The sequence below is a fragment of the Sciurus vulgaris genome (genome assembly GCF_902686455.1).
Source record: "Sciurus vulgaris genome assembly, chromosome: 9".
NCBI lineage: Eukaryota > Metazoa > Chordata > Mammalia > Rodentia > Sciuridae > Sciurus > Sciurus vulgaris.
The window spans coordinates 145,312,049-145,329,231 of record NC_136469.1 but is presented as its reverse complement, the minus strand read 5'-3'; the positions used below and the strand labels follow the sequence as shown (position 1 = coordinate 145,329,231).

The following is a 17,183-nucleotide window of genomic DNA, read 5'->3' as shown; positions in this document are numbered from 1 at the left end:
GTGGGGGGGGGCTCCCCACTCCTAGGGGTCCCAGCCTCAGCTTTCCACTTTGAGGCCTGGTGGGTACACAGCCTCCAAAACTGCCTCCTCCCTGGAAGGGAGGTCCTGTAGTAAGGCTCGGACTGGGCTACACTTGTGCTGTGGGGGCTTGCTTCCTAAATGCAGAGGCGTGTCCCCTGCATCTCGCCAGTCCTCACTGCTAGGCCTCTGCACACATCTGTCTCTGCCTGGAATGTGGTCCTGCTTCCTCCACCTGAGGAATTCCTGCTCACACCGCAGGGTTGGGCTCAGCGGCCGCTTCTCAATGAGGCCGCCCAGACATCCCGTTCCCCACCGAGGCCTCCTCTCTGAGTGGATGAGCACAGTTCCAGCGCGCCCTGACTGCGCTGCGCTAATAGAGGCCTGTGCTGGGCCTCGCGCGCCCCCGCGACTGGAAGCCCTCTGGGCCCCGCCCCGGCTCCCACGCCCTCCAGGACCGCCCGGCGCCCCCGCCCGGACCCGCCCCCGGGCCGCCCCCGAGGAGGGGCGTGTCTCTGCGCCCCAGCGAGCCGGCGCGGGCGTGTCTGGGGGCGTGTCCAGGGGCGTGACGGGCGCGGGCCGTCCCCCACTGGCTGCCGCGCGCCGGGCAGCCCCAGCTCAGTGCACGGTGGCGGCGGCGGCGGCGCGGGCAGCTGGCGCCGTTCGGTCCGGCTCCAGCGCACGGACGTACGGACGGGCGGACAGCCCGAGGGACCCGACGAGCGCCGTCCCGCAGGCTGCAGTCCGAAACGGAAGCCTCGGGCAGTGAGTTGGGCTCCTGTGGCCGCCAGGTCGGAGCGAGGGACCAGGCACGCTCTCGGAGGGGCCGGGCGGGCGCTTGGAGGGGCCCGGGCGAGCGGCGGGCTCGGATCTGGAGCGGTCCCTGCGACGGGGCCGGGCCAGGCGCGCGGGCTTCCCGCTCTGGAAAGTTTGCCGCCGCCGCCGCCCTGGGAGGGCTCTGCGGCAGCCAGGGAGAGGAGGAGGAGGAGGGAGGACCGCGGCGGGGAGGAGGCGGCCGGCGCCAGGCGGCCCGTGAGCCCTGGGCGGCGGCGGCGGCGGGAGGGGCGGTCGAGGGTCGGAGGGGTCGGGGCGCTGGACCCGTCCCCGGTAGCGAGTGTTTTCCTCCTCTTGCAGACGCCGGAGCGGCGCCCACCTCCTGCCGGGGCCCGAGCCGGGCCGTGGGGGCCAGCATGTCCGCGCGCGCCTCCTGAGGACTCCAGGGCCTCCGCCCCCGCCATGGGCGCCCTGGCCTGCGCCCTCGCACTGTGCGTGGCCGTGGCGGTTGTGGCCGGCGTCGCCTCGGAGCCCCCGGGCACAGAGCAGCGCGTTGTGCCGAGAGCGGCAGGTAAGGAAGCAAGCAGCGTGCACCAGGAGGGGATGGGCCGTGGCAGGCAGAGGCGTCGGGGACAGGGACAGGCGCCTGGATGGAGAGGAAGTCCGTGGTTGAGTGTCACCGTGGGACCAGTGCCGGGTTCTGCTGTCCCCTGAGCCGACGCAGCGGTTTATGGGGCTACTGGAGCCGCAGGGCCACCACCCAAGTGCGAGGCGCCGCGGCTTGCGTCTCCCGCGATTCCCCAGCCGAGGCGCGGTCAAGTGGGCGCGGTGGGGGGACAGCTGAGTTTCCAGGATTCCCATTGTTGCTCCTCCGGTGCTGCGCAGACGGAAAGTTCCTATTGTTGGAGCCCCCCGCTCCCGGGCCGCAGTGCATGGCCAGCTTCTGCCAAAGGGAGAGGTTGGACTTTGGAGGTGGTAGGAGTGCGTAAGCCGAAGCTCGGCTCCTGCCCTCCGGTGGCCCGCGTGATGAGGTGACAAGCCTCCGGGCCACCACTGCCCCCACCCTGCTCTTTTGCCCGGTGATCCAAAGCGTTTGACCCTGGGGGTGCGCACCCAACACAGGCAGGGCTGTGAGAGGTGAGGGCGCGGATCTCCCAAGAGTTGTGAGGCTGGCAACCAAGGTCCAGCGGGACGTCGGGGGTCAGCAAAGAGGGCTGGCAGAGTGACGGACCGGAGAGCAGGGTGCGCCAGGCCCGCCCAACACACGCATGGCGAACCCTAGGTGCGGCGCGCGCGGGAGAGCAAGGAGGTGCCGCCCGCGGCTGGGCAGAGGGTTGGCCTGGCGGGCGACCGCGCGGAGGGAGGCCTTCGCCCGGTGAGCCCTGCCCCACCCGGGCCGAGGCTCGAACAGCCGCTCCTTTGTACCCGGGCGGCCACAGACCGCGCATTGATGGCGGCGGCCTCGCGGGGAGGTGCGAGCTGCGCGGCGGGCGCGGCGGGACGAGGCAGATGGCGGCGCGCCCCTCCCCGCGCCCCCGCGTCCCCTTCTCCGGCGGCGGCTGCAGCCTCCCGGAACAATGTCATTTTTTTTTTTTTTTTTTTTTTTTTTTTATGAATGAAAGTGGGCCCGGCGCTTGAATGTGCGTGTCATTCAGCGGCGTGACAGAGGCCGTCGGGAGGTCAGCGCGCGCTTTTAGCGCCTGCTCCGACGGCCCAGCGTCCAGGGCGCCGAATGGGCGGCGGTGGGGGGCCGCATTAGCATGCGCATTCAGATGAAGATATTACTCCCTGCGCCCGAATGTCAGCGAGCCGCGGAGGGCAGCGAGGGGCGCCGGGCCCGCTGCCGGGCCCGCGGCTCGGACAGTGGCCTCCCCGCAGGCCCCCCCACCGGCTGCTGGAGCTGGGAGCGTCCGGGAGGCGGGCCTTGGGCGCCGGCAGTGTGCGCACGGATCCCCTGCTCCTTGCGCCCGCGCGCGGCCCTACCCCCGCCCTCGCACTAGAGCTGGTGAAACAGGTAGGGAGTTGATAGGTCAATAAAGTTAATCCGGTTCCTTAACGAGATGGGCCAGCAGTAAAAATACAAAGACCTCGTGAAATTTACAGACCCGTCCCGGCTGGCGCTTTCTCCGAGAACGTAAATTATGGAGAGGGAGCCAGGTGGGGTCAAGGGCGGTGGGGAGAGCTTTGGCCATTGGACTGCTCAGGCCACCCCAGGCCCAGCAAGGGCAACCTCCGTCCTGCTTCCTTGCTGGGCCACGTTCTCTGGGGAGGCCCTTAGGGAGCCGGGAGGTTGACCCCACCCCAGCTAGGAGGGGCCTCTAGGGAATGCAGGCCTTGCCTCAGAGGCTAGGTTACTGGCTCCAGCCTCCCCCTCCCTCCCGGGCAGGTCTGGACTTTGAGCTTTGTAGGCCTCTCGGTGGTTCATTAACCCAGCCTGATCCTCTGCCCTCGGAGCCCTTGTTTTGCGCCTCGGAGCCCCCTTGTCACCTTTATCCCCCTTCCCAGGCTTCAGGTCCCTCTTGGGCCTGGAACTGGGATTGTGGGTACTTCTTTTTATAGTTGAGCCTAGAAGGGAACCCAGGGGCTTGAGGTTTGTGGAAGAGGTGACCCAGGGTCTGTCCAAGGGTTAGGGGCTGTGCTGGGGTTTAGGGGAGAGCGTGGGTCCAGCAGGCCTGAATAATTTACAAGAAGGAGCTGTGAGCCAGCCACCTTTGGTTTGGGGGGTGTCTGCCTAGACCTCCAGGCTGCCAGCTGTGGGGCCAGGCTCAGGGTACCCTCCTGGAACCTCAGGCTTCTCACCTGTCCAAGAGGACAGCGATAATAGCAGGATTGTTTTGAGGATTAGGCTAGATAATCCCTATAAGCCCTCATTAGCCCACCCAGCCTCCGGATCCCCCCCACCCCCCCATTACGAAACTTTGTGGAATGTCTCGGGGTGGGATGGGAGACCTTTGCTTTCCCTTCAGGGTCTCTTGGGGCACTGCCCTTCTTTCAGGCTACTTTAGCCTCCTGCCTGGCCATGCCATGTCCCCGGGCTGCAGACAGTGTCCTGTGCAAACCAGAATGCTTAGCTCCCCGCTCAGTTTGGGGCTGCCAGCTTTAGAAGCGAGTATGTATTTGATGCTAGTTCTGCAGGGTGCACCGGGGGCCTCAGCTGTAGGGATTCAGCACTGGGAGCATGGTCTCTCTGGCAGGAGTCTTGGCCCTCCTCAGCAGGCTGGCTTGTCTGTGGCCTGGGGCAAGAGAAAGAGTCCCAGACAGAAGCTTCCCTTGCCACCACCTCTCTTCACCTGCTCCAGCATGTAAGCAGGTGAGGCGGCCTCTCCGGGCCCCCAGCCTATAGGGTGGTATTTCTACACTGTGTCACAGTGGTGGGAACTGAGGCTCAGAGACAGGAAAACCCCAGGTCCAGCATACCCCTCACCGGGACATGGCTGTCCTCTGGCTTCACCAGTGGGCTCTTCTTGGCCTGAGCCGCTCTGACTGGGCTCAGATTCATGGGACATGGGACACTAGGTACTGTGAAGCCCACATGGGGGACATCACCCCCACAGGCACAGCAGAAGCGCCAGGGATCAGGGCCAGGGTATAGGTGGCCCTTCATTGATGAAGAAAGGACCTTTCCTGTCTCCTGGGGGGAACGGGGGCCAGGGTGGGACATTGGGGCTCTGCTGCTGCCTCTCCAGGGGAGGCAGACCCCGGCCCTTGTAGTGTCCACTCAGGCCAGTCACACACTGTCTTTTCCTTGGCATCCCCCTGCCAGACTCTCCTAACCCAGCCCCTGCGTGTCAGGCTCAGGCCCCTGTGGGCCGTGGGATGGGATGGGATGGCAGGAGGTGGAGACTGCTGCCTGAGGCTGCTCTGCTGTCCCTGGACTCTCTTGGCACCTGACGGCAGGGTGGATGGGCAGGTCAAGGGTCGGAAGGCCGAGTGTGGGGCCCTTTTCCTTCCTGTCCCACACCAGCATCCATCTGCATGGCCAGCCTGGGGCTGTTCTGTGTCTCCTCCCAGTTCTTCACTGGACCAGGTTGAAGCAAATACTTGTGTGGATGGCTTGACCTGCTGTCCTTGCCCAGACCAAACCGGAATCAACTGGCTGTTGCCTTTGGCCAAGGCCTGAGGCTGAGGCTACTGACCAACCTGTCCTTGGCCTTCTGGGGGGCCTCAGCAACTGCAACGCTGGGTGGTCCCCACAGGACATGGCAGCCAGGGCTGCTAGAAGCCCCCTGACTGTGGGGCCCACCAGGGCTGGCCTTGAGCTGTGGGTCCCTGTGGGATGCAGGTTCCTATATTTCAGGGGCTGAGCAGGTCCTTTTGGCTGGCTGGATCCTGTGGGCCCTGGGATCAGGCAGAGTTGTGCCTTTCTGGGGAGTTGGGGACTGGTGTGGCCAGAGTGGGCAGCTGGACCTCGAATCTAGGCCACGCGTCAGCAGAATGACAAGTAATGGTGCAGTGGGTCCAGCTGGTCTGAGAAGGTCTGCCCAGCGGGACCACCCACCCGTCCTGGGCCCCAAGCCCAACAGCCCCCATGCCAGCATTGTACAGCCCTGGCAGGGAGGCCTGGTGGAGATGGTCAGCCCTGCTGGTGGTATGTCCCTGTCTCAGGCCTTGGGGCCCATCAGCAGCTGGGCAGTCCCTGGGCAGAAGGCCAGAGGCCATCTGCTCATACCTGCCTCGGACTCCACTCCCACCCTAGCCTTTTGCCTCTCAGGGTGGTCTGAGAGCCTCACCTGCCCTAGGCTTTAGCTCTGACCACTTACCTGGTGACTGTGACCGCTGCATCACTTCCAATGCAGGTGTCTAGACAGGTGTCCAGGCCCCATGCGGCAAGAGACCAAGGCCAGTCACTCTCAAGGGCCTGCTGGGGCTCCCTTGTACCTCAGGGGCTGCTCTCAGGGAGTCTTCAAGGCTGCGAGGAGCTTTGTGGAGCTGTGAGCCTGTGAGCGGCAGGCACTAGCCAGATCCACTGCAGAAACCCCGCCTGGCCACGCCTGGCCACCGGGGCAGGGCTTGCAAACACCCTGCTGTGTGCTCCACAGAGTAGGACCCGTCCACCTGACCTGCACTTGTTGCTGGGGCAAGAGCTGCTGCCTGGCTCTCCATCTGAACTGCTTTGGGTTTTTTTTGGGTGGGGGTAGGGAGGAGTACCAGGGATTGAACCCAGGGGCATTCGACCACTGAGCCACATCCCCAGCCCTATTTTGTATTTTATTTAGAGACAGGGTCTCACTGAGTTGCTTAGGGCCTCACTAAGTTGCTGGGGCTGGCTTTAAACTCCGAGCCTCCTGCCTCAGCCTCCTGAGCTGCAGGATTGCAGGCGTGGCCACTGCACCTGCCTGAACTGCTCTTGAGGCTTAGAGGAGGCTGAGGGTGAGGAGAGGGTCTCACTGGGGGTTGGCCCGTCCCGTCCTCTGAGCTTTATTTTAGCCAGAGGTTGGTGTCGTGTTGCTTGTCCTGCCTGCTTCTGTGCTGGTGAGCAGAGGATGGACTTTGCATTTCCAAATGGTAGAAAAACCAAAAGAATGACACTTAGCGACACTTCCTTTTCCCCTGGCTTTGGAATCAGACCCAAGGCCAAGGCGCACTAGACCAGTGCCGCATCACTGAGTCACACCCCAGCCCCCTTTGGAATTGGAATTTCCGGTGTCCACGGGAGATCTTATTGGAGTGCAGCTGTGCCCAGCCACTTGCAGATTGCCTTTGTACCCCAAGGCTGAGTCTAGTCCTTGGAATCGAGACTGGTTGGCAGACCGGAAAGTACTGATTCCTGTGGGGCGTGTAGGGGCGGTTCTGGCCCGTGTTTTGAGGGTCATCTGGCAGTTCGTTGGCTCTGGCGACAACCCTGCCCACTCAGGACTCGCGCTGTGGCTGTGGCAGTGCAGGCGCTGCGCCCTGGGCTGCCGGGCCTGGGTGCTCCCCTCACAGCTGCCTTTCCACCCACAGAGGCCCCCGGGTCTGAGCCCAGCCAGCAGGAGCAGGTGGTCTTTGGCAGTGGCGACACTATGGAGCTGAGCTGCTACCCACCTGGAGGTGGTTTTGTGGGTCCCACTGTCTGGGTCAAGGATGGCTCGGGACTGGTGTCCTCGGGCCGCGTCCTGGTGGGGTCCCGGCGGCTGCAGGTGCTGAACATTTCCCATGAAGATGCAGGGACCTACAGTTGCCGGCAGCGGCTCACGCAGCGTGTGCTGTGCCGCTTCAGTGTGCGCGTGACAGGTGAGCCCCTGTGGTGTGTAGGCCGGGTGGGGCCCTGAGAGGCCACCAGCTCCGCCAGTGTGGCTGCAGCAGCCCTGCCCCAAGGGTTTGGCTGGTCACTGGTTGGGAGGGGGCACCCAAGCAGGTGCTGTATGGAGGAGGGCCTGTGAAGGGCACCTGGCACGGGTGTCTGCAGCCAGGCCACTCACACCCCTGCACTGCAGATGCTCCGTCCTCGGGAGACGATGAAGACGGGGAGGACGTGGCTGAGGACACAGGTGAGACCAGAGTCTGGGCACTCAGGGCCTGCTTCCCATGCCCAGCCCTGCCCACCACTGGCAGGCAGGACACCTGGGGGATGGCCTTCGTGGGCCACCGGGGGGCTCTGGACGCTTGACTCTGAGCTCCAGCTGGCCGTGGGGAGGCCATGGCACCCATGCTGCGGATGGGGAGGCCCGGGCACAGTGTTCTGGAGTGATGAGGAGGCCAGGGCTGGCCTGTGGGGACTTGGGGGTGTCTCTGGGTGAGGGGCTGTCCCATGTGAAGGTGGCTGAGGTGCAGCTGTGCCCAGGGATCGAGAGCCCCAGGGGTGGCTGTCAGGCTGCAGCAGGAGCAGGTGGCTGTGCCCAGCAGAGCCACACACTGAAGGGGGTGCTGGCAGTGTGTCTGTGTGCAGCTGTGAGTGTGCAAGAGTGGCACTGAGGTCCTGCAAGGAAGGGTCCCCTCCCTCCTTTGTCCTGGACCCCTGTGCCTCCCTTGTGGGGGACAAGGCCCAGCATCCTGGTGAGTCTAGAGAAGAAGGCACACCAGTGTCCCCCAGCCCAGAGGAAGGAGGGTGGGGTGGTGCAGTGGCCCTGGGCACCTGGGCAGGGAGGAGGCAGAACCTGCCGGCTGCCAGGCACTGTCTGGGCCACAGCAGCAGGCACTGCCGAGGGCAACCTCAGGGTCCTGCTTCCCAGACTCTGCATCCTGCTGTTTCTTCCTCCTCGGGAACCATGTCCAGGGGCTCAAGCCTGCTGGGCTGCTCACTGGGTCTCAGTCTGCCCCCTGGGGAAGACTAAGTGTGCCACCCTCGTAGAGGGCTCCCCTGACACGCCTCAAGGCCTGCGGGGAGCACCCCAAGCCTCTCATGAGCAGCCTCTTGCGGGGAGCGGACATGGCCCAGTTCTGAGGGTGTCCAGTCTACACAGGGGATGCTGAAAGGTCAGCACACTCCAAAACAGGAGAGGAACAGGCGGGAGGGTCAGCAGGGACCAGCTTTGGAAGGGGCGAGATGGGCCTCTGTCCTCTGCCTCCATTATGGCTCTAACGTGCACCTCCGCTAATAGGGGCTCCCTACTGGACGCGGCCAGAGCGGATGGACAAGAAGCTGCTGGCGGTGCCAGCTGCCAACACCGTCCGCTTCCGCTGCCCGGCTGCTGGCAACCCCACTCCTTCCATCTCCTGGCTGAAGAACGGCAAGGAGTTCCGTGGGGAGCATCGCATCGGGGGTATCAAGGTGGGCTGGGGCAGCGCTAGGGCAGGGCTGGGGCAGCGCTGGGGCCCGAGGGGCAGGCCTGCTCACTGCCTGTCCCTGTCGCCTGCAGCTGCGGCACCAGCAGTGGAGCCTGGTCATGGAGAGCGTGGTGCCCTCGGACCGCGGCAACTACACCTGTGTGGTAGAGAACAAGTTTGGCAGCATCCAGCAGACGTACACGCTGGACGTACTGGGTACGGCCGGCCGGCCCGGGCCTGGCTGGTGGGAGCCAGCAAGGGCAGCGTGAGCCCCTGACCGGCTGCCTGACCCCTCTGCAGAGCGCTCCCCACACCGGCCCATCCTGCAGGCGGGGCTGCCAGCCAACCAGACGGCGGTGCTGGGCAGCGACGTGGAGTTCCACTGCAAGGTGTACAGCGACGCGCAGCCCCACATCCAGTGGCTGAAGCACGTGGAGGTGAACGGCAGCAGGGTGGGCCCTGACGGCACGCCCTACGTCACCGTGCTCAAGGTGGGCGCCGCCGGGGCTTGGGCGGGTGTGGGAGCCTAGGGAGGAAGGTGGGCCGGGGGCCGCAGCGGGACCTGCGTCCCCTCCGCTGAAGGGTGGCCTCGGCCCTCTGGAGACCCCAGCTTGGAGAGGGCCTGCAGGAGGCCTCCGGGTGGGCCTGAGCTCAGGCGACCATGATGGTGGCCCAGGGCAGGAGGCAGCTGCGGAGCTTCCCAGCACCCTCGTGGACCTCACACCTGGACAGCCACTGCCCAAGCTGGCCTGGAGTGGCCGCTGTCAGCGACGTGGCGAGGCGCCCGCTCACCGCCTGCGGCCTCCCTCTTCCCTAGCTTGGGTCCCATGCCGCCGGGTGGGGGCCGCCCGAGGGGATGGCGGCAGCACTGGACGCCCAGGAGAGACACCTGTTCAGAGGCGAGGCGGCCTATGGGGCGGGGCCGCGCTCGGAGCAGGACAGGAGCCAGTCCAGGGCACTGGGGCAGGGGCCAGGCCCCATCCCAGCGCTCCCCCTGTGGACGCTGGGGAGCATGCGCGCCCTGGGCCCAGGCCAAGGCAGGCGGCTGGCTGAGGGGTCTGGGCTCCGGGCTGTGGGCTGGACGTGGAGAAGGCACATCCTGTGTCACCACCACAGCCCACCGCCTGGAGCGCCCGGGCGCCTCCTCCAGGCAGCCCTGCGGGATGACGCATGCAGTCCCCTCCCTTCCTGGGGCTGTCCCCCGTCTTGCCTCCTGCCGGGCGCCCAGCTGGGCTGCCTCGGGGCGTGCCTGAGCTGGGTCTCTTGTCCCCGCAGTCCTGGATCAGTGAGAATGTGGAGGCGGACGCGCGCCTCCGCCTGGCCAATGTGTCGGAGCGGGACGGGGGCGAGTACCTCTGTCGAGCCACCAATTTCATAGGCGTGGCTGAGAAGGCCTTTTGGCTGCGTGTTCATGGGCCCCGAGCAGGTAACGACTCTGTCCCACGCCTGCCTGGCACGCCGAGCTCCAGCTCCAACGCCCTGGCCCTGTGCCTGCCCGCACGCCCCCGCACGTCCTGTCCTCCCTCCACCCTGCGGCCCGTGCTCCGCTTGTGGCCAGCCTGGCAACACTGGCAGCCTTGGCCCACCACTGCGAATGCTGGCTTTGGGCCCCCAGCCTGCGCTGACCCCCTCTGCACCCAGGTGCACCCCCAGAAGGTCCTCAGAGCCTGGCAGGGGCTGATCCCACACTGAACATACCCCTTGGCCTCTCCCTGGCCACCAACTCTGCCTGCTCGCCTCTGCTGTCCGTCCGTCCGTCTGCCTGTCCTCCACCTGCACTCTCCTCTCTGCACTAACCCCTGCATGCTGCCTCTGAGCGGTGCCACGCTGCCCGCCCGCCTGACGCTCAGCTGGGACAGAGGACTCGCCGGTGGAGGGACTGGCTTCGGGCTCCGTGCCGGTGCCAGAGCACGAGGCAGAGGGCCGTGGCCGTGGCCGTGGCGTGGCCGTGGTGGTGGCCGAGTGATGGTGGTGGCGTTTTCCTTGCAGCTGGCTGGACCGTCACTGTGTGGACTGCCGCAGTGCCCGTGGGTGGTGCTGGCGCTGGCCTATCGCTCTGTTCTCTCTTTGTAGACGGCGGGCGCTAACACCACCGACAAGGAGCTAGAGGTTCTGTCCTTGCGCAATGTCACCTTTGAGGACGCGGGGGAGTACACCTGCCTGGCGGGCAATTCTATCGGGTTTTCCCATCACTCTGCGTGGCTGGCGGTGCTGCCAGGTACCTGCTGCTGCTGCTGCTGGCTTCGCACCTGTCCACGGGCTGGCTCAGGATGCACCAGGACTGCCAGGGTGGGGCAAGGCTGTGGCCTGCGGCTGCCCACCACATGCAGCCCTCACGCCCGGCCTGGTGCCTGGCCTGGAAATATTGACCTGGCCCTGTTCTGGCCCCAGACAGGCCTCCCCTGAGACACCCAGGTCCTCCCTGCCCTGCTCTGGCTTCTCCAGTGCCTGGGTGGCGGTGTGGTGCTGAGGCTCTGCTGGGCTGCTTCTGTCCTGGGTCTGGGCCCTCTTGACTCAACAGACGTTTCTGACGGCAGCACCTGGGCCCGTGGGGCCATGGAGGCCTGGGCCCCCAGCCTGACCCCCCCGGGGGCTGAACCGCCCCCACTGGAGCTGAGGCTCTGAGCAGGGGCTCAGCGAGGCTGGCCAGCCCCAACGCCGGTGTCTTTGCAGCTGAGGAGGAGCTGGTGGAGGCGGATGAGGCTGGCAGCGTGTATGCAGGCGTCCTCAGCTACGGGGTGGGCTTCTTCCTCTTCATCCTGGTGGTGGCGGCTGTGACGCTGTGCCGCCTGCGCAGCCCTCCCAAGAAGGGCCTGGGCTCGCCCACCGTGCACACGGTCTCGCGCTTCCCGCTGAAGCGACAGGTAACAGAAAGTAGATACCAGGTTCTGAGCCGCTGCTGCCCCAGCTCCCTGAGCCGAGCCCTGCCTGGCTGTGCTGTCCTGGGAGCTGTGCGCTCCCACGCCTCTTGGCCCCGCCCCATCCTGCAGCACCAACCTGCCCCTGCCGACCCAGCAGGTGTCCTTGGAGTCCAGCTCGTCCATGAACTCCAACACACCGCTGGTCCGCATCGCCCGGCTGTCCTCGGGAGAGGGTCCCGCACTGGCCAACGTTTCTGAGCTCGAGTTACCTGCCGACCCCAAGTGGGAGCTGTCCCGGGCCCGGTCAGTGGTGGTGAGGGTCGGCATGTGTGGATGCCAGGGAGCTGGCAGGGCTTCCGTGGCGGGTGGTGGGACAGCGACCATACAGAGGCCTGATTGACTTTAGACTGGAACTGGGCCGGACACAGTGGCCATTGAAAACAGGGCAGTTGTTGATGCAGGTGGAGGTGCTGCCTAGGTGGGGTGCAGGTGAGGACCCAGACCTCTTAGGGCCTCAGGGGGCCTGTCTGCGGGGCAGGGCAGGGCAGGGCAAGGAGCCTGAGGGTGCTGCCCTCATCTCAGGCTGGTGGGCTTCCTGATGCAGCCAGGCCTCGAAGGCGGGGCCGGGCCAGGGTGCACACTCGGAGCCTGTCTGCTTCCAGGCTGACCCTGGGCAAGCCTCTTGGAGAGGGCTGCTTCGGCCAGGTGGTCATGGCGGAGGCCACTGGCATCGACAAGGACCGTGCCGCCAGGCCTGTCACAGTGGCTGTGAAGATGCTGAAAGGTGGGAAGGGAGACTGCAAGGGGCACCTGGGTGGGCTGCCGGGCACCACTGCCTGACACCCGCCCTCCCGGCCTAGACGACGCCTCTGACAAGGACCTGTCGGACCTGGTGTCAGAGATGGAGATGATGAAGATGATCGGGAAGCACAAGAACATCATCAACCTGCTGGGGGCCTGCACACAGGGCGGTAGGTGTCTGGGTTGGGCCGGGCGGCAGCCCTCTCTGGGCCTGGAGCCCCTCTGAGCCCTGTGCTTACAGGGCCTCTGTACGTGCTGGTGGAGTACGCAGCCAAGGGCAACTTGCGGGAGTACCTGCGGGCACGGAGGCCTCCGGGCATGGACTACTCCTTCCACACCTGCAGGCTGCCTGAGGAACAGCTCACCTTCAAGGACCTGGTGTCCTGTGCCTATCAGGTGGCACGGGGCATGGAATACCTGGCCTCCCAGAAGGTGAGGAGACAGGAGGCACAGGCTAAGGGCCCTTCTGAGGGCTGGTGGAGGGTGACAGACCTGCTGGGGTGAGGGCCCAGCCAGTGGGGAGAGGCGAGGAGTGATGGGAGGCTCGGCTCAGCCCTGGCCCCCGCTACAGTGCATCCACAGGGACCTTGCTGCCCGCAACGTGCTGGTGACCGAGGACAACGTGATGAAGATCGCAGACTTCGGCCTGGCCCGCGACGTGCACAACCTCGACTACTATAAGAAGACCACCAATGTGAGCTGGGCCCTGAGGTGGGCGGGGGCCGGAGCCAGAGGCGCCGGCAGCAACAGCTCCCCTTCCGCTCCCAGGGCCGGCTGCCCGTGAAGTGGATGGCTCCCGAGGCTCTGTTTGACCGAGTCTACACCCACCAGAGTGACGTGTATGTGCCGGGCGGGCCGGGGCAGGGACTGCCGGACTTGCTGTGCCCGGGGTGGGGGCAGGCAGGGACTGCCAGACTCGCTGCTGCCCACTCAGCCCTGGGGCAGTGCTCTGGCCTCCTGCACTCCAGCCCATCTGGTCCTTGGCAGCACGTGAGCTAGGGCCACGGCAGGGCTGGGCCCTGACTGCCTGGCAGACTGGCTTGTCTCCCTTCTGCAGCTGGTCCTTCGGGGTCCTGCTCTGGGAGATCTTCACGCTGGGGGGCTCACCCTACCCTGGCATCCCCGTGGAAGAGCTCTTCAAGCTGCTGAAGGAGGGCCACCGCATGGACAGGCCGGCCAACTGCACGCATGACCTGTGAGCACAGCATACCCTGTGGGGCCCCGGGTCCTGGGGGGCGGCCGGCAGCCAGGCCTGTGTCGGCAAGGTGGGCTGCGCTGCCGGCCGGGCCTGAGCAGCCTCACCCCCAGGTACATGATCATGCGTGAGTGCTGGCATGCCGTGCCTGCACAGAGGCCCACCTTCAAGCAGCTCGTGGAGGACCTGGACCGCGTCCTCACCGTGACGTCCACAGATGTGAGTGCTGGTCCTGCTCTTTCCTGACGTGGCCGCTCTGCCTCCCCCAGGGGGGTGTCCTTGGGGGCAGCCTGAGCACAAGTGAAGTGGGGCTCATGCAGGACACAGCACTGACCAGTCCCATCCCTGGCAGGAGTACCTGGACCTGTCGGTGCCCTTTGAGCAGTACTCGCCTGGTGGCCAGGACACCCCCAGCTCCAGCTCCTCCGGGGATGACTCTGTGTTTACCCATGACCTGCTGCCCCCGGCCCCACCTAGCAGCGTGGGCCCTCGGACGTGAAGGGCCACTGGGCCGTTAGGCTGAGCCCCACCAATGTGAGAGTGGACCCCAGCCTACCCTGCTGCTGCTAGTGTGCAGTGGACCCAGACCCAAACCCAGGATGGATGGGCCAATGGACACAGATCTTCGTGTGTGTGTGTGTGTGTGTGTGTGTGTGTGTGTGTGTGTGTGAGAGAGAGTGAGAAAGTGTCTGGTGGCTCCTGGGTACAGAGGTCCCCTGGGGCCTGCGCTGCTACACAGTGATCTCCTGACTGACCAGTGCCAGGAGCACCAAGGGACCCTTGTTCTGGGGGACCAAATGTAGAATGTAAGAGTGCCTGGTCCTTTACCGCTGCCCCACAAGCAGCATCAGGTGCCAGCTGGGCCCAGTGTCCACAGCGGGCCTTGGGCCCTCTAGTGCCCAGAGCTGAGCTGTGGGGTGTCCCATGTGCACCTTGTGCCTGGAGTGGGTGGCAGCTTCCCCACCTCCAGGCCTCCCCACTTCCCACATCACCCCTCAGAGACTGAAGTTACGGGTACCTGAAGGTGGGCGCCTCTGCCTTCTGTCCGAGAGTTCTACTCCGAAGCGAGTTACGTTGTGTAGACGCGGTACGTGTGGTCTGCATGCAGACAGACCTGTGAGCGAGTCTGGGGGAGGGCGCAGGGCGCGGTGCCTGACGGGCCATCCCTTGGGGCTGGCTTGTGAGGCAGGTGCGAACCACAGGGGAACAACAGGCTTTTCTAGCACCACAGTTTTGTTTTAGAAATTGTACCTGGACCTGTATATTTGTAAAGCTATTTATCGACCCCCAGAACCCTTGCACCCCCACCCATGTTCATAGTGTTTAGCCAGCCGCATGGCAGAGATTAAAGTTTTAACTTATTAACAGCCGAGGCTTATGCCAAGTTCCCTGGCCGCCCAGGAGCATGTGCAGCCGCACATGAGGCCGACTGGAGCTCAGAGCCTGGACGGCACTCGGCCAGAGGGTCTGCCTGAGCTCGTGTTTCCTCCGGCCTCCTTTGCAGGGGAACTAGCTTTCCATAGGCGCTTTCTTTAGGAGATTTATTTTTTGTACTTCAAAGCAAGCTGGTATTTTCATACAGATTCCAATTACTGTGTTTCAGGTGGGGGCTGCACCCAGGGAGGGGCTGGCCCTGCTTGCAGGTTCAGATGTTATTAGATGCTACAAGTTTATATATATATATATATATCTATATATATAATTTATTGAGTTTTTACAAGATGTATTTGCTGTAGACTTAACACTTCTTACGCAATGCTTTTAGACTTTTATAGCCTGGACTGCTACCTTTCAAAGCTTGGGAGAGAAAGCCGTGAATTCAGTTTTGTTATTTTTTGTACTGTTAATGGGCCCCAAGCTTGGGTGGCTGTCTCTTGCTGGTCACTGGTGGCTCAGGGCATCACTTCTCGAGGCCCAGCTGCAGTGGCCAGAGGTGTGGCTCACACTGGGGAGTGATTTTGTTAACCAGCAGGCATACTTTCCAAACAATAAAGAGAAAGACCTGGTTCTGGCCCCTGCCTGTGCCTCTTGCCTTCTGTTGGGATACTGGGCAGCTCTGTCCCACTTCCTATCAGGGACAGGTTGTTTTTTATTCCCAAGACAAGGGAGGGTCCGTGAAGGGAATGGTAGCCTGGGTGGTCCCCAGACAGAGGTGCTGGTCTCCCGAGGCTGAGGGGACTGGCCAGCCAGGCCATGCTTCCTGAGGGTTTTCAGTCCAGGTCTCTGGCTCCCACACCTGGAGAAATGAGTCCTGGGTGAAGCCAGGGTGGTATGCCCAGTGAACGGGACCTGATGCTGCCAGCAGAATCTCAGGCCGTGGGAGGTCTGGGGGCTCCACGAGTTCAGGCAAGTCGAAATCTGCAGGAGGGGCCTTGGTGGGGGTGAGGAGGCAGGCTCTGGCCCTGTGGAGCTCCCTGGCTGCCACACCTCATGGGGCCCTGAGGGTCAAGGGGTCACACCTTGGTACTTGCAGGTTCTCCTATGGCCTGTTCTGTATTCCCCTCCATGGGTTCCCACTTGAAGATGCAGAAAAACCCTGCAATTCAGACTGTATACATCAGTGGCCACATCCTTGCTCCTGACCACCTTCCGTCCCCACCCAGGCCTGGTACCTGGCCTCGGGACTCCACTGGTACCATGACCCTGTAGTGACTACTTTGGCTGATCCTGCTGTTCTGGTCTCAGCTGGTTGGGCAGTCCCCTGGCCACAGAAAACCTGGGCTACAGCTGAATCCCCAGGCGCCTGTAAGTCAGGACTCCTTGTTGCTGTGTTGTAGGCTCTGACAACTGGGGTGCACAGGGCTGCCCACGAGTGGGGAGTAAGCTGGGAAGCCTTCCTGGAGGAAACAGGAGAGGGCTGGCTGTCCCCTACCCTACCATCTCATTTTAGGGGGGCCAGATGGAGGCACCTGGAGCTGGGCTGAATGAACTCTCACTCTGGCTCTGCTTTCTGCTGCTCCAGGTGAGGAAGCTGCTGGCCCCCTCTTCTGGATAGGTGAGGCTGCTAGGGCCTTGGGTCTGACTCCTGGGCCTGATTCAGGAAAACAATGTGATCTGGGAACGAGGAGGCTGGCCTGGCCACTGGGACACCTTATGACTGACCAGGACTGGGGAAGACCTGGGTAGCACAGGTTGACTGGAGGACTGCTGAGGTTCCATCTTGGAGGGCAGTGATGGGGTGCCAGGTGGGCTTGGGCCAGAGGCACTGCTGTCCCACAGCTGGGCTTAGCATCTCTGCCTGGGCAGGCAGCGTGGCTGGAGCGCCCCCTGGTGCTGCACTGGTGTGAGCTGCACCCTGACGTTGGCCTGAGTTCCCTTTCCAGCCCCTTCCCTGGTGGAGTCCCCCTAGACTCTTGGGAAAGGGGGGTGTCCAGAGTTGGGGCAGGCCAGTAGCCTCCTCAGGTGACTCACACCACTGCTGGCTGCAGAGGGAGGGCACTGGACAGTCGTGGAGCTTCCCCACCAGGAGCTTCCTGTGGCCACCCCTGCCCAGTGAGGGGCCCCTCTTCGCTGCCTGGCTGGTCTGCTGGTCTCTAGTTTAGAATGGTTCCTTGATCTCTGCTGACGACGGCTACAGGCCAGTGCTGGGAGAGGAAGGCTCCGAGCACTGCAGACAGCTCCATGGTGTCCATTTGCCAGGGCTGGGGTGGATCCCAGGTTCCCAGGACCACCCGTAGAAGTCTTCACTAGTGAGCTTCCCCAGAAGGTGGGAAGGCCACTGTGCTCTGTGTGAATGTCCTGCTTTTAGTGAGGAGTGTCACCCCACCAGGCACATAAAGTTTTCTTTTTTTGAGAACCCCTGCCTGCCATTTCCACGGCTGGCACTCACCTTGTTTGGGGTCACTGTC

At 64.0% G+C, this 17,183-nt stretch overlaps 1 protein-coding gene across 8 annotated transcripts; it reads left to right on the top strand.

Moving 5' to 3' along the window:
- Positions 1-629: 629 nt before the first annotated feature.
- Positions 630-14,391, top strand: FGFR3 (fibroblast growth factor receptor 3). 8 transcript variants are annotated; one of them, XM_079154103.1, is made up of 18 exons: positions 630-827; positions 1,153-1,363; positions 6,736-7,005; positions 7,209-7,262; positions 8,313-8,482; positions 8,571-8,694; positions 8,779-8,969; positions 9,754-9,904; positions 11,152-11,342; positions 11,494-11,642; positions 12,002-12,123; positions 12,200-12,310; positions 12,382-12,572; positions 12,712-12,834; positions 12,909-12,979; positions 13,198-13,335; positions 13,449-13,554; positions 13,688-14,391. In XM_079154103.1, exons 2-18 carry the CDS (start codon positions 1,255-1,257, stop codon positions 13,832-13,834), a joined length of 2,418 nt encoding a protein of 805 aa, XP_079010229.1. In that variant the 5' UTR covers positions 630-827; positions 1,153-1,254; the 3' UTR covers positions 13,835-14,391. The 8 variants fall into 8 exon arrangements, with proteins under 8 accessions (XP_079010229.1, XP_079010230.1, XP_079010227.1 ...); XM_079154104.1 differs by having other exon boundaries at positions 635-783; XM_079154101.1 differs by lacking the exon at positions 9,754-9,904 and adding an exon at positions 10,552-10,696 and having other exon boundaries at positions 673-809; positions 11,497-11,642.
- Positions 14,392-17,183: the final 2,792 nt, after the last annotated feature.